The 14,390-nt window shown below is 38.6% G+C and overlaps 1 protein-coding gene across 5 annotated transcripts in view; it reads right to left on the bottom strand.

Moving 5' to 3' along the window:
* ncoa2 (nuclear receptor coactivator 2) overlaps window positions 1-14,390 on the bottom strand; it is a 134,316-nt gene that overhangs the window by 35,817 nt on the left and 84,109 nt on the right. For all 5 annotated transcript variants that reach the window (XM_079805752.1, XM_079805751.1, XM_079805754.1 and 2 more), the window contains exons 7-11: window positions 12,401-12,583; window positions 7,760-7,861; window positions 6,354-6,494; window positions 4,973-5,120; window positions 345-1,593 (exon numbers count right to left, since the gene is read on the bottom strand). In XM_079805752.1, the coding sequence (XP_079661878.1) occupies window positions 345-1,593; window positions 4,973-5,120; window positions 6,354-6,494; window positions 7,760-7,861; window positions 12,401-12,583 (1,823 nt within the window). The remainder of the gene's footprint in view (window positions 1-344; window positions 1,594-4,972; window positions 5,121-6,353; window positions 6,495-7,759; window positions 7,862-12,400; window positions 12,584-14,390) is intronic.

Raw genomic sequence — 14,390 nt, 5'->3', positions numbered from 1 at the left:
TGACAGCATGCTACTATCAGTTACCACAGAAAATAATTTGAACTTGTACATACAAACATTTTGAGGCAAGTGGATTTGGAAAGAAACTTCCAAAAAATACCACAAGACTATTTGTCTTATACTTAAATATAGCATATACAGTATGCTATATACAGTATGCTATATATACAACTAATATATATATATATATATACACATATATAAATATGGCCTCTAATTTGAAAGCACCAGGATTACCAAATTTAGATAAAAATAAGATAAAACGAGATGTTATAATGATTTTCTGTGGTAATATAGAATTTATCTTAATTAAATATTCCTTTAAAGTTGGTGATATCACTTACCGGCTCCACACGGTCATAGCCACCGTCGATTTTCTCCGTCTTAATTCCGGGCATCTTACCGCCCTCCACCTTTATCTCCCCAGGTTCCATCTTGACTTTTTCCTTGAGTACGTTATCATCTTTATCCAGTAGGTAGCGCAGCAGGGCGTTGTCCTTCTTCTTGGGGCTGACGGGCTCTTGTTTAATGGCTAATTCAGCCACACCGGCCGCACCACCTGCAGAATCCTGACACATCTCCTTCCCCGTGGCCTCGGCTGTGAGTTTGGCCAGGTCGACGGGCGACGAGCTGTTCTGGAGAAGTCTGTGAAGGATCTTATGCTTCTCCTTCAGGGAGGTAGCATGTGACCCGACTCCGGTTTGAGAGCCGATGCCGCCATTTCCCTGGCCGCCGGGGTCCTTGCACCCGGCCTCACCACCAGCCATTGGAGGGGGTGAGGTGGACTCGATAGGCTCAGTTTTAGTGGTGAGAAGCTGCAGGAGTTTAGTATGGCCTTTGTTGTCACGTAGCCGGTTTTGTGGGTCACTGGCGTCAGGGTTGTTAAACTGGCCCTTTTCGTCTCTTTGCTGTTCAATGCCATCGTCCTGCCCGCTGTTGCCTTGCTCTGATTGGTTCTGCTCTCCGAATGACTCAGAGGCTCCCATTTTATTCAGCATGTGAAGATTCACGCCCACCCCTGCTGGCGACCCTAACTTCCTGTCGGGCGAGCCCAACGATTGGCCGTGGCTCACACCGTGGCACTCGCTAAGTGCCTGTAGGGCATTAAGGGAACTGCTTGTGTAACCATGATTACCGCCTCCTCCCCCATTGCCACCTGTACTGCTAGTGCACATGCTCGCAGGTGAATGGTGGCTGCCTGCTGGGGAGAACTGCGGCGGGGGCAAACGTGGAGATCCTGCCACTCCGGGACTTGCTCGGTGGCACGGAGACAGCATGCCCGGACTGCCCTGAGACGGGCTGCTCAACTTCAGTGGATAGCCACTGCCCTGAGGGGTGGCCGCCTGCATGGTTGCCGAATGGCTCATGGTCCCTGGGCAGCCGAAACGGTGGCCCTGTACAGGGCCGATGGCGCCAGGCTCCTTCTGGCCACCAGGGGAGGGGAAAGTGGAGGTGTTGCTGCTGACAGTGGCATCCTGCCCCTGGGGGGCGCCGGAGGAACCAGCTGGATTGGGAGAGCTCATGGGGTTCATGGGTTTGCCCATTGCCTGACCATTTCCGTGATCAGGGTTCATGCCACACACAGGCTGCTCCCTAAAACAGAAAAAAATACACAATATTATAGTCAACTAAAGAAAGATTAACTAAAGAATAAAGTTTATGCTGCAACATACACGCCACACACATAGCACAAACTATAAAAATTGTTTTATAGACAAAGATGAATCTAATTATTACAAGCTTGCATTACGAACATAAAATTAATAATTGGTAGTACTTGCTAACAAGCATAATGAAGGTCAGTGTTTTTATTGTTAATGAAAACTAAAACTATTAAAAAAAATTTTTAGTAATTGAAATAAAGCTGAAAATAAAATATTAGATAAAACAAAAACTTAAACTTAATAAGAAAAGTTGTCTTTGCAACTAAATTAAATAAATTAAGTTTAAGCTGAAGTACTAAAATCACAAAAAATTTAACGGACATTAAAAAACAAACTAATACTCAAATTAATATGAAAACAGAAAATATAAAAATAAAAGCAAATTATAAATACTATAATAGTATAGAAATAATATTAAATGAACACTGCTGAAGGCTATACATTTGAATAAACCAATAATATTGTAAAAAGAAAGACAGATAAAAGGAGAGAAGGAAAAAAGTGTAGTGGAAAAGAAGAATGAGGGGGGAAAAAGAAAAAGAAAACAATGTCTCATTAGTTCCGGCAGGGCATGCCAGTCTCACCAGGTTGGCACGTGCTGTTGACAATGGGGTTTTAATTGTGATCCAAGGAATTAATATAGATTTCCAAGAAAATTCTATTGAAACTATTTCATTACATTAATCCAGTGCAGTCATTTGTTAAATTAATCTCGTAGACAGGAAGCGCTTCTTCTAGTGCTCGAACAAGGAATCCGAGAGAAGAGCTTAAGCGGAATTTCAGGAATGGCTTAATTAACTAAAGTATGTTTCAGCAGAGAAGGTTAAAAGAGGGGAACGAATTGTTATCAAAGAAAAACAGCAGTGCTCATCCCTCAAAACAAGCCACGGGACAGAGAAAACGAGCGGCTGTGCTGTCGCATCCCCCTTTAATGTAAAAATCACCTCGGGGTAGAAAGCTTTTAGCAAGCTACACACTAAAAACTCACTCAGAGCTGTAAAATGCATAGAGATGCTTTTGTTCGGAGCGTGCAGGATGAATCAATGGTCAGGCTATACTGTGTGTTATTGTGCTAAAGATGCTGTGCTTTAAGACAGCCCCCCACCCCCCCGCTGTGAGCTCACTCTGGGTTTAATGTTTATCTGTGCTCGACACCCCAGCCTAACACTGCTGCTATTGTCTCAGAAAGCAAACCGGTGTTCCTCCCTCACACGCTGTGAGAGAGATAGAAACTCTGCAGCTAACATATGAAACTGTGTTCACAATTGCCTGCTGTGGATCCAAGCTTTCCTAATCCATACACTCCAAGCGATTTGATTCTATGTGAAACTGCAATCTTCGACTTTACCCAATGACCCTGTAATTGGCTCACCTTTAATGTTCTTTCCAAACTTGTACGACTTTCTTTTGTGGAACAGAAAAGGAGACATTTTAAAGAATATCCTGGTCACTTTTTTTCGTCCCCCATGCAATTACACTGAATGGGGACCGAAGCTTACAAGGTTCAAAAAGGAACAAAATAAAACCAGCCCATACAATATGGTACAGTATGGTTATAAGCTTCTGAAGCTTTGTGTGAGAAAATGTAGCAGTGATAATATTCCCCTCCAGTCATCTATTAACTGCTACTGTATGACTGAATCAGTGAGTCTGTGAGATGATTCAGTGAAAAGATCCAACTCAAAAGAATGAATCGTTCATGAACCAGTGAGATTTACAGTGAATCGATACTTACATTTTGGTCTGTTTTGTACACAAACCTATTGTACAGCTTCAGAAGACTTCATCATAGACCATTTTTATGATTCTTGCCATTATTTTTAAAGCTTGAAAGCTTCTTTATGTTCCAAAAAATAAATAAAGTCATACAGGAGTGGAACAACATTAAGGGTGAGTAAATAAATCACAGAATTTTCATTTTTGGGTGAACTGTCCCTATAAACTTGGAGTTGTTTATATCCAATTACTCCATATTTAACTAAATCAGCAATCAAATTCTGAGGAATTGTCAAGGGTGAAAACACTTGTTTGCCAATGTGTAGCTGTGGGAGTCGAGGGACTCGTGTTATTCTTGGTTCTGATGGAATGTTTAGAGACCAGCGTCGGCCTCTGGGAAAACATGCTTGGATGTTCTCACATGACAGTGAGATTTCAGTGTATGGTCATTAACTGGGCTTGTCAGAACTAGAAAGCGTGTTTCGACTGACTGCTCACACATGGAGCCGAATCAAATAGGAAACGGTGAGGAGAGGGTCGAAAATGACAAAAACATAGTCATGTTCATGGGCGACATAACGGGGGTGCAAGGGGGGCATCATATTTATTGTAGTCATGGGGTTTCCCGATGTGAACCGTCAGCTCCGCTACATGTTGGAGCAGTTAGTCAGGCCTCCACAGACTAATCTATGGATGAATGGCCCGTTCAGAGCACAAACAAGAAAAACTCACTGTTCAGAGAGTCAAGCTAGTCTACAGTCTAGTAAACGGCAACCTCTTTAAGTTATTCTTGCCTGTGCTAAGGAACACCGCATTGTGTGGAAGAAATGTTTCTTGCTTGCACCGACTGAAAACACACGACGAGAAACACTGAGAGACAGGAGAGACTCGGACATTGCAGTAAGCTACTGAACATTGAACGGGCCATTCATGTGGATTTGGATAAAACTGTTAAATCGTTTTGATGTTGAGCCTGTGGACGCCGTTTAGCCCTTCACACCCGCAATATTTCACAGCGCATCAACGCATAACCGACATAAAGATTAGCTTGTTTTCAAAAACAACTTGTTTAACACTAAATACTTCCCGATTCACGAAAATATTTTTTTTTCACCATGGGCCATAAGTGAAATATTAAAAAAAGAAATTTGCTTAATCTCTCATCGTCTCTAAGAGAATATGTGCCGTTAATGCAGAGTCAGAAGGCATACACTCGGCTAGTTTTTACTTTCAGTTTCTGTAGTGAATAATTGACTTCCTCACTGGCATAACTCTCATACAAAGTTTGCACATTTCAATATGATATCCACTGGCTCACCCTCATGGTTTAAGATAAGTAAATTATTAAATAGGCTAAATGAGTAGCCTAAATAAAAAAGAAGGTAAATAAACAAGTATCAAGCAAACTTAAACTAGTTTGCTTAAAATTTCTGCAAAAATCCCACTAACTCGAGAGTCAAATGTCGCCCGTGGTCATGTTGGTAGTTCAGAAAATACGCCATTGCAATTATATTAAAAACAATGATTTAGACATAAACAGAGACAATTCAAGTGCAGGCACACATAAAGCTGTGCGGCTGGGTAGTGGGTACCTTTGTAAGATGTGCAGGGACATGTAGAGCTGTGGCTCGTTGGTAGCAGGTGAGCGAACCAGTTTGCTCTTGGTGTGCGCTGAGACAATGGTCCCGTCGGACAGGGAAAACCGGTAGATGGGACTGAACGCCTGCCCATGCCTTATCACTGCAAAACAACACACACACATGACAAAACGATCAACAACATCTAAATTGTGTGCAAAAGTTTAATGAGGTCATATCAGCATTCAGCCATTTCCTCAAACATGTCTTGACAAAATAATATTCACTATCACACATAAACTCATATAATTCCTGTACCATTGCCAGATTCACTTTTCCAGTGAAAGTACCACATGCATTACTCACACAAACTATGTTTTATGCACACCGTTCACACACCACAACCAAACTACTGTTCTCCTGATGTTGTTTGCAGGAAATATTTTTCACATAGTTGCTACAATATGAAAAATAAAGAAATACAGTAATGTCAGCTACTTTATATATCCTTGTAGGAGTAGTTACGATTGATCTTGAGATTTATGCATTTATCCTTCAATAAAAGAGTGCATTTTTTTTCTACGGAGGTTAAAAAAGACACTATTAAAATATCTCTGTATTTGCACTCATTACAGCAAATCATGACAAGAAGTGGGTAAGAGTTATAGGCCAAATAAATTATTTATATAGGTATATGCTTTTGTTGCAGACATCCCTTCACATTATTTGTAAAATAATGTTTAATAGTGGAATTTGTGGTGGAAAAACTACATTACCCATGATGCTGTACAGAAAATTTCACCAATCAGAGTCACAAGAGCAAATCACAAAAGAGCTCATTAGCTCCACCCACTCGCATAAAACACTGCTAATGTAATCAAGTCTCCCTATGCTCGCAAAATAAAAAAAATGTGTACATAAACCGTTCATTCCTAATATTGTGTTTGTCCCCCTTTTGCTGCCAAAACAGCCCTGACCTGTCGAGGCATGGACTCCACTAGACCCCTGAAGGTGTGCTGTGGTATCTGGCACCAAGATGTTAGCAGCAGATCCTTTAAGTCCTGTAAGTTGATGGGTTTGTAGTTTTCACCCTCACTAAAGCCATTAAGTATAGTCTTGTACCTTTGTGTTTTTGTCTGATTTTCAAATACGTTTTTGCTTCAAATTTGTAATGTTGTGATTCACGTCGTGGTTGGTTTGGTTCATGACTTTAAACCTTTTTAAAATCTCTATGGGAAAAATGTATAGAAAAATTCTTCTGGAACCAGCGCGACTGAAAAAGAGGGCAGGCACTAATGTACTCTATAGCTACTTTCACACACGAAAGCCAGTATTATAAGATTTCTTACTATGACATAGCTAAGTGTTGAGTCACTTTTAATAAGGTGATCAGTACCTTCTTGTTGATGCCGCTTGGCGAATGACATATCTCCATCGTTCTGGAGGTGAAATCGCTGAATGCATCTTCGCACCAAGTCTTCCCAGCCTGGCTTCATAGATGCTCGTAACAGACTGGTGTCCAGGGAGGTGATCTTACCTACAAACACACAGCACAGCAAAAGGCAATATAGTTTGGTGTTGTCGGTTACAAGTTTTCAAGCTTAAAATTCTTAAGGAATGTAAAAAATGTTTAAGGACAGCTAAGGCTGATCTACAAAGCAAAATCGAAATGTATTTATTGACAGTATGTTAAGTGCTTCGAGCTGAATTAATTGCAGGCGTTTAATACTTAGGGTTATGGATTTAGAATAAACACCTAAGCAGCATGCTTGGGGAACATCAAACATTGAATGTTACTTTGTAAGAACTGTGACCAAAAACCAAAAAAAAAACACATGACAATATATTATAGAAGTATCTCAGCTCTGTAAATCGCTTGAATTACAATAAACAGTAAACTGGGAGTTTCCATTCACTGGCCACATCAGAACGTGACAACAGGTGTGGTTGGTTTGACAGTAAAAACTCTTGATCTTCCTATTGTGTGATCTCATGGTCCAGATACATATAGTATGTTTAACATACTCAAATTCGGAACTCAGACAGAGATACAGTTGCTTTGTGGTACGACTCGTGTTCCCTATTCACGAATTAACAGAATGGCACATAAGCCTCATGAATATTAAGCTGAGAGGGCAGATTTTAAGCCAAGTGGTTTTGAAAAATGAATAACTAAAAAAATGTAAGTAAATATATATCTATATTTTAAATTGATACTAATGTTTTCCAGACAATTAAACATTGAGGTGGTCACCGACTGTTCAGTTGCATGCACAGTTGTAAATAATTATATTTTAATATATTACATTTGAATATATTATATTTATATAATTATATATATTTATATATTTTTGTCTCAGTGTTATAATTGTGGTTGAACTCCAGAAAATTCCAGACAACCAGGTTGTTAATAATAAAAATAATAAAAAAATACAATATGATTAATATAATATAATATAATATAATATAATATAATATAATATAATATAATATAATATAATATAATATAATATAATATAATATAATATAATATAATATAATATAATATAATATAATATATACTTCTTTGGCAACATCTAATTCCACCTTTAAAAAAAAAAAGGCAAAAGAAAACCTTTCAAAGGTTTACACTGTAAAACTGGGTGTCAAGTCAGACTGATGTCATTAAACAGTCTCTCCAGGTTAAAGTCAGTATCTGTTGTTTCAAGCGCGGGGCTGGGCATTGAGATGAGCGCTAACTGTGATGTGAACACCCTTTGAAAAGTGTAAGCGGGGAGAGAGGGGCGGCGTTGGCATGGTTACCTTGGAGGTCTTGGCGGGTGGTGAAGCTTTCGTGCGTGGGGAGCATGGGTCTCTCTTTCATGGGTACTCTCCGTGCTACGCAGATCAGACACGACTGGAAATCTACAGTCAGAGAGAGAGAGATAGAGAGAGAGATAGAGAGAAAATGATCAGATTAGTGACAACATATATTAAGCCATTTTAAGGGTGTTAATGAATGATGAGACATTGGTTCTGTGTCTTTGTGTGTGTTGAGGGGGCGGTGCAGAGTGGAGCGTGGGGTGATATGATGGAATGTGACCTTTCGTTTGTGTGTCATTGTGGAGGCTGACCCTGCTGTGCTGCTCCCATGGAGACTAAGTTAGAAAAGTCATCCCTCATCCACCCACAAAAAGATCATAAGAGAATCATATGTCTCCAACAGCATTATGTCTGACACATCAGGCATGATCAGGCATAATAAACAAGAACACTGTAAGTAACAGTTTCTGTTATACACACGTTCTATTTGTTCTTTTGAGCTTTCTATTAATAATAATTCTGCGGTTTACACAAAAACATTAAACGGCACAACTGATAATAATAAGAAATGTTTCTTGAACACAAGCCTATTTGAATGATTTATGAAGGATCACGTGACACTGAAGACTGGAAATTCCGCTGTCGTCATCACAGGAATAAATTACATTTTAAAATAGGGATTTTTAAAAGAATATTTAAATGTATTTTTTGACTTAACTGACTTAAAACAACCAAACTTTTGACATGTATACATATGTTTTTAATTTAAAAAAAATGTATTTTAACAACTATCAGTAAATATATTAATTTAACTATCCCAAACCTTTAGTACTTGCTTCAGTTCAAGACATCAATGAACTTTAGAACTTGCAGTTCATTAAGTGAGTCAGAAGTTGATTCAGTAACCGTTCTGACTGATTCAGTGAGTTCATTCAGTGAATGATTAGTTAGATTGATTCAAAACTGTAACTCCTGTGTTTACGAATCTTTTTGAATGATTCATTAAAAAAAAAAGCTCACTATTGGATCTACTTGCATGTGAATCACACTGCAGTTCAGGCATTCCCAATAAACTTTGAGTTGCTAGAGACATGCTCTACTACATTTTGAGCTACAGGTCATGTTGTTTACATCAGAGCTGATGTGAACAGGCCTTTACGTGCAAACACACGGCTGTTGTCGAGCCCCTTGGGTGGTCTTTACACCAAACTGCATGAAGACCCAGCTTCACTGTCTCTGTAATAAACTCTCTCTCTCTCTCTGATATCCCTCTCCTCAAACACATTCCTCCTCCAGCCTTCCTTCTCTGTCTCCTGCGCCAGGTTGAACTGGCGGCTGAAAGAGCAGCTGGCACACAGCTAACACTGACGGGCCATAAAGAGAGACTCTTCATCACTCAACACACCAACAGTACCCAGCAAAAATTAAACATTGTGTGTGTGTGTGTGTGTGTGTGTGTGTGAGTGTGTGTGAGAGAGAGAGAGAGAGAGAGAGAGAGAGAGAGAGAGAGAGAGAGAGAGAGAGAGAGAGAGAGAGAGAGAGAGAGAGAGAGAGAGAGAGAAAGACCAACATTAAATATCTCTCGTTGCCTCACACTTGCTGTTACACACACACACAGCCAGGGCCAAAACCAAAGCCAACACAATCCAGTGGAGAAGTGGGTCTCAAATGCACCCTGAACTCTGGGTGACTCCGAGAGGTGGAAGAGGAGGAAAGAAATGAGTAAATGAATCACAGACTGAAACATTTCTCTGGGCGGGACGCAGATGCACGTTCCACACTCACTGTCACCTTTGCGCCTTATTTTTCAGTAATTGGGAGACTCATTTCTCTCACATGTCAGGAACGACTGTCAACACTAAGTGTTGCTTCTGCATTAGTGGAGCGACTAACTCTGAAAACTCTTATACAGTTAACTCCTTAACTCTTTCCCCGCCATTGCAGAAATGTCCTGCTTTTAGTGTTTTCCCTGTGACATCTTCTGAAAGAGTACAGAATCTCCTGATCAAAACACAGGTGAAAAAGCAGCAGAAACAAGCGATAGCATATGTAAAATAACGCAATCATCAACATTAAACAGCATATAAATCAAAACGTTTCTGCCATTGCAAACAATGTTACTGCCTAATGTGACTGAATAAAATGTTGACCCAGGATGAGCTATAGGACTGTACAAGCTGCTCACACTAGCTTCTGTACTCCATCTATGTTTTGATCATCATTCTGAATCCGATCTTCGTACCTCGCTTAATACATCTGAGATGATTTGACAGATCCCAGATGTTCTAATGGTGATAACGTATCTCTGGCTAATTTGGTTCTTCAAACAAATTTGCTGTTTTTGGATTTAAATATCTGGATTAAGTTATCTGAGATTACTGTACGTTCTCGTGTTCCCTGAAGAGGGCAGATGCATCGATACTCAAAACGCGATTGGCTGGCGCAAGACAGCAACGTAATGAAACAACTTGACGAATTTCTGGACCTTTATGAGGAAACAGCCAAGCAACCAAAACGACATAAAAGTTATAATAGATAGGCTACATGAAATGTGCACATGATTCCCAATTATTTATATTCACGATTTCTAGTATTTGTACAGCCTTTACATTTTTATTTCAATGTTGTAATTAGCAATTCATTTAATTTTAACTTTGAAGAAGATTTGTTACATGACAGCATTAATTAAAGTTACTTAAGGGTCAAGATCAAGTTATCTGCATCAAGCCACTCTCATAATATCGGTCACCACTCAAATTAATGCACGGCTCAGATTAACTGTACAGCATGGGTTTAAGACTCCAATAAAATTATAAAGTAATGATTCCATCACAAATAAATCTCTCAATCAAGTGGCTGTGTATATAGTATTATAGACTACACAACATTTATAATATTATTTTCAAATGAATTTTCTTATTTATATTATTTTTTTTATTATTATTATTGCCCCTGCTTCAGAATAGGAACTCTTGTAATAAAGTAGCATCACCTCTGCTTAAAAAGATGCAATCTAATCCTGTTTACATGAAATAAGTCTGCTCCCGAACAGGTTTAAGATTACGGACCTGTTGCTATGACAGCAAGTCCAGGATGAGCTTTGAAGAACCAAACAATCCAAGATCATGCCAAATTGTCAACAATCAAATCCAGCTAACTGAGTTAGTGACGTACGAAAAACAGACCCCAGGATTTAGTCTTTGACCAAAACAACTTTGGCAAAAAAATTTTTTAAAGAGGAAAGAGTTAAAGGGATAGTTCACCTAAAAATTAACATGTCATCATTTACTCGCCCTCAAGTTGTTCCAAACCTGTATGAGTTTCTTTCTTCTGCTGAAGACAAAAGAAGATATTTTGAAGAATGTCAGAAACCAAACAATTGATGGACCCCATTGACTTCCATAGTATTTTTTTCCAGAAGAAGAAAGAAACTCATACATGTTTGGAACAACTTGAGGGAGAGTAAATTTACATTTTTTGGATGAACTATCCCTTTCAAATGTGTGGTGTATACAGTAAAACAAATTTTTTTCTAAGTATTGCAATGTTTAACGGTACTGAATTGATATCCTAATGCCAAAAATCTATTTGTTTAGCTAGATTTTTCACATGGAAAAAAAAAAACAAACCCTTCCTAGCAAGTTACTTCTATATGACCACCACAATTGACTGCAAATTCATAATAAGGTTAGTATAAGTCCATAAAGGACCTTCGCCTGTACAGTGTGTTAAACTGCAAGGGTTTTCATGATATGATGATTATGAAAATGTATTTATGTTCAGCACTCGTTGTAAAAAGCAACAAAGTGACAAAACATACAATATTTTAATATAAAAAATGGTACAGTTCAAAAGCTTGGGGTAAGCAAGATTTTTAATTTAATAAATGTAATACTTTTATTCAGGAAGGAGGCATTAAATAAAGACATTTATTATAATGCCACAAACGATTTCTATTTCAAATAAATGCAGTTCTTTTGAACTTTCTATTCATCAAAGAAACCTGAAAAAAATTTAGCACGGTTTCCACAAAAATATTAAGCAGCACAACTGTTTTCAACATTGATAATAATAAGAAATGTTTCATGAGCAACAAATCAGCATATCAGAATGATTTCTGAAGGATCATGTGACACTGAAGACTGGAGTAATGATGCTGAAAATTAAGCTTCGCCATCACAGGAATAACGTACATTTTAAAATGTATTAAAATAGAAAAGTTATTTGAAATTGTAATAACATTTCACAATATTACTGTTTTACTGTATTTTTGATCAAATAAATGCAGCCTTTGCGAGCATAAAAAACGTCATTCAAAAACGAAATCTTACCTACTCTAAACTTGCGAACGGTATTGTGTTAAATTGCTACTGCCCTTGATGGTAATGAGACCACTATCGACAGCTGTCATTAGGTGCTGTAATCTAAAGACAACATCCACTGGAACCAAAACATTTTGAACAAACTATTAGGTTAAAATCAGCTTTTTTGTGGGCCACTTGACAAATGAACGCTCAGCTCAATGAAAGGGGAGCAGTCCCTTTGCTTGGCTGAAGCTTCCTGCTCCGCTTTGAAGCATTAAATCTAGAGTTTCAGTACCGTTCATGTGGCTTAAGTGTGTTTTAAGAAACCATGGCTCACCCTCTCCCTCCTCCTTGATGGACTTTGGTTCAGACACAGCAAAACACTGCATAGTCTCATATTTCTGCTGTGTCTCGTGATCCTGCGTCTCTTCGGCCTCGCTGTGAGGGTTCACGAGCATGCGGCAGTTGAAGGTGTGGCTGTTCCGCCGAGGATTCTCGCTGGACCACGGCACTCCGTTCACTGTGGGAGGGAAGTAAATAGACATCACTCACTGTCACTCATTTGAACCAGCATTCCCTAACTTTTCCTTACTGAATAAAGGGGTGTTCACACTGACGGTGATTTACAGCAGCAAGGGACTGGAAGTCATTAATTTTCAATAAGAGCTGGCGATGTGAAGCGACATGAGAGACAGAGACTCTTGGCGATGAGACCAAGTTTAAGCATCTAAAATATGCACTAATTCCAATGAGTGTTCACGTGATCTGCCTATCACTTGTATCACTTCAAGATGGACAGAACATTCTGAAGTATAGTGACTTGGTCACCTTCGGTATGTTTCCATCTATGTTTTAAATAAATTGAATGGAAAAAATTTGAATATTAACAAATAAAGCAGAACATTCTGAAGTATAGTGACTTGGTCACCTTCGGTATGTTTCCATCTATGTTTTAAATAAATTGAATGGAAAAAATTTGAATATTAACAAATAAAGCAGCGTTTCCATCCCATGTGTTTAAAGTCAGCATGAAAGGAACATTTATTTTGTAATTGCATGTTATAGATCTTATTTTGAACAATTTGTTCATGTACGCGTTTCATTTTTTGACCTCATTATGTTATCGAAATATGAAAACGTCAGACTTCTCTCTCTTTTCCAATCATTTAATTGACATAAACACTGCCCCTGCAAGCTCATGTTCATCTGCCTCCATTTTTGATTGTAATGCCCACATCTCAACATCCAATCAACAACCGAAGCAATCAAGTCCCTGTCCTACATTTAGTCTTTTTAATAATCTGTTACACTCGGATGTACGTCACAATATAGAAGAGAAAAAAAATTGGTCCTTACTTCCATTTTATCGCAACTTTAAGAAACCAAAATCATCACTTACGGCAATTTTTTTTTTACATGAATTTGCCTAGTATCAAGTAATTTATTCGGTAAATATTTTTACATTTTAGTGCATTTTAGTTTATGCTGATGCTTTGCTACCGAATAATAAAAAAATCAAGTAAGGGTTTCCATTTTCCAAGCAGTTTGAAAAATGTCTTGCTGTTTCCATGTGGTATTTTATGTGATATCACATAACTCACATCAAAATACATAGATGGACTTTCAGTTGGTAGCAGTTTGGACTTTTTTTAATCACCAAACGCCATTTACATTCAATTTTAACTTAAGTTATTATGACAGCCTCAAGAAATGATCCTGTCCTGCCTGAGAGCAAATTGCGCGAGTGGAACAACAAAACCACAATCATTCAGATCATATTTAATGTCTACAGCTATGTGGAGTAGGATTCGAATTTCAGGGTGAGAACCATAACCAATTATGGGTGCAACAGATCCCAGTTGATCCGTGATCCTTACGGACCAGGGCCTACGGTTCGGCACGCATGTGATTTGCGGATTAATTGCTCAGTTTAACCATTATATATTGAAAGTTTATAATTTGCACGTGTTTTTTTTTCTTGTGACAATTTACATATTCAAGCAATTTTAAACCATTCAAGTGCGTCGATTCTGCGTAGTACGCAAGACTCTCTCTCTTTGCGTGTGTGTGAGAGAGAGAGAGAGAGAAACACAGTGCTCTCTCAAAGCGGTGGCGAGTTGTGCGCCTTCACACTAGAGTTTACGGTACGTCAGTTACAGGTACACTGCGCATCCATTGAGCTGAACTGAACTAGACAGATCGCTTGACGGAGAGCGAAACTGTTTCTCTGAGTGTTCAAAGAGTTAACTTATTCTTAGCCTCTTAGACACACTGGCGAGTAAAATCTAAGCATTTATAAGCCAATGGCTAATGATAGATATTGTTTA

Source organism: Gobio gobio (assembly GCF_949357685.1).
Source record: "Gobio gobio genome assembly, chromosome: 23".
NCBI classification, from domain to species: domain Eukaryota; kingdom Metazoa; phylum Chordata; class Actinopteri; order Cypriniformes; family Gobionidae; genus Gobio; species Gobio gobio.
This window is presented reverse-complemented; position numbering and strand designations above follow the sequence as displayed.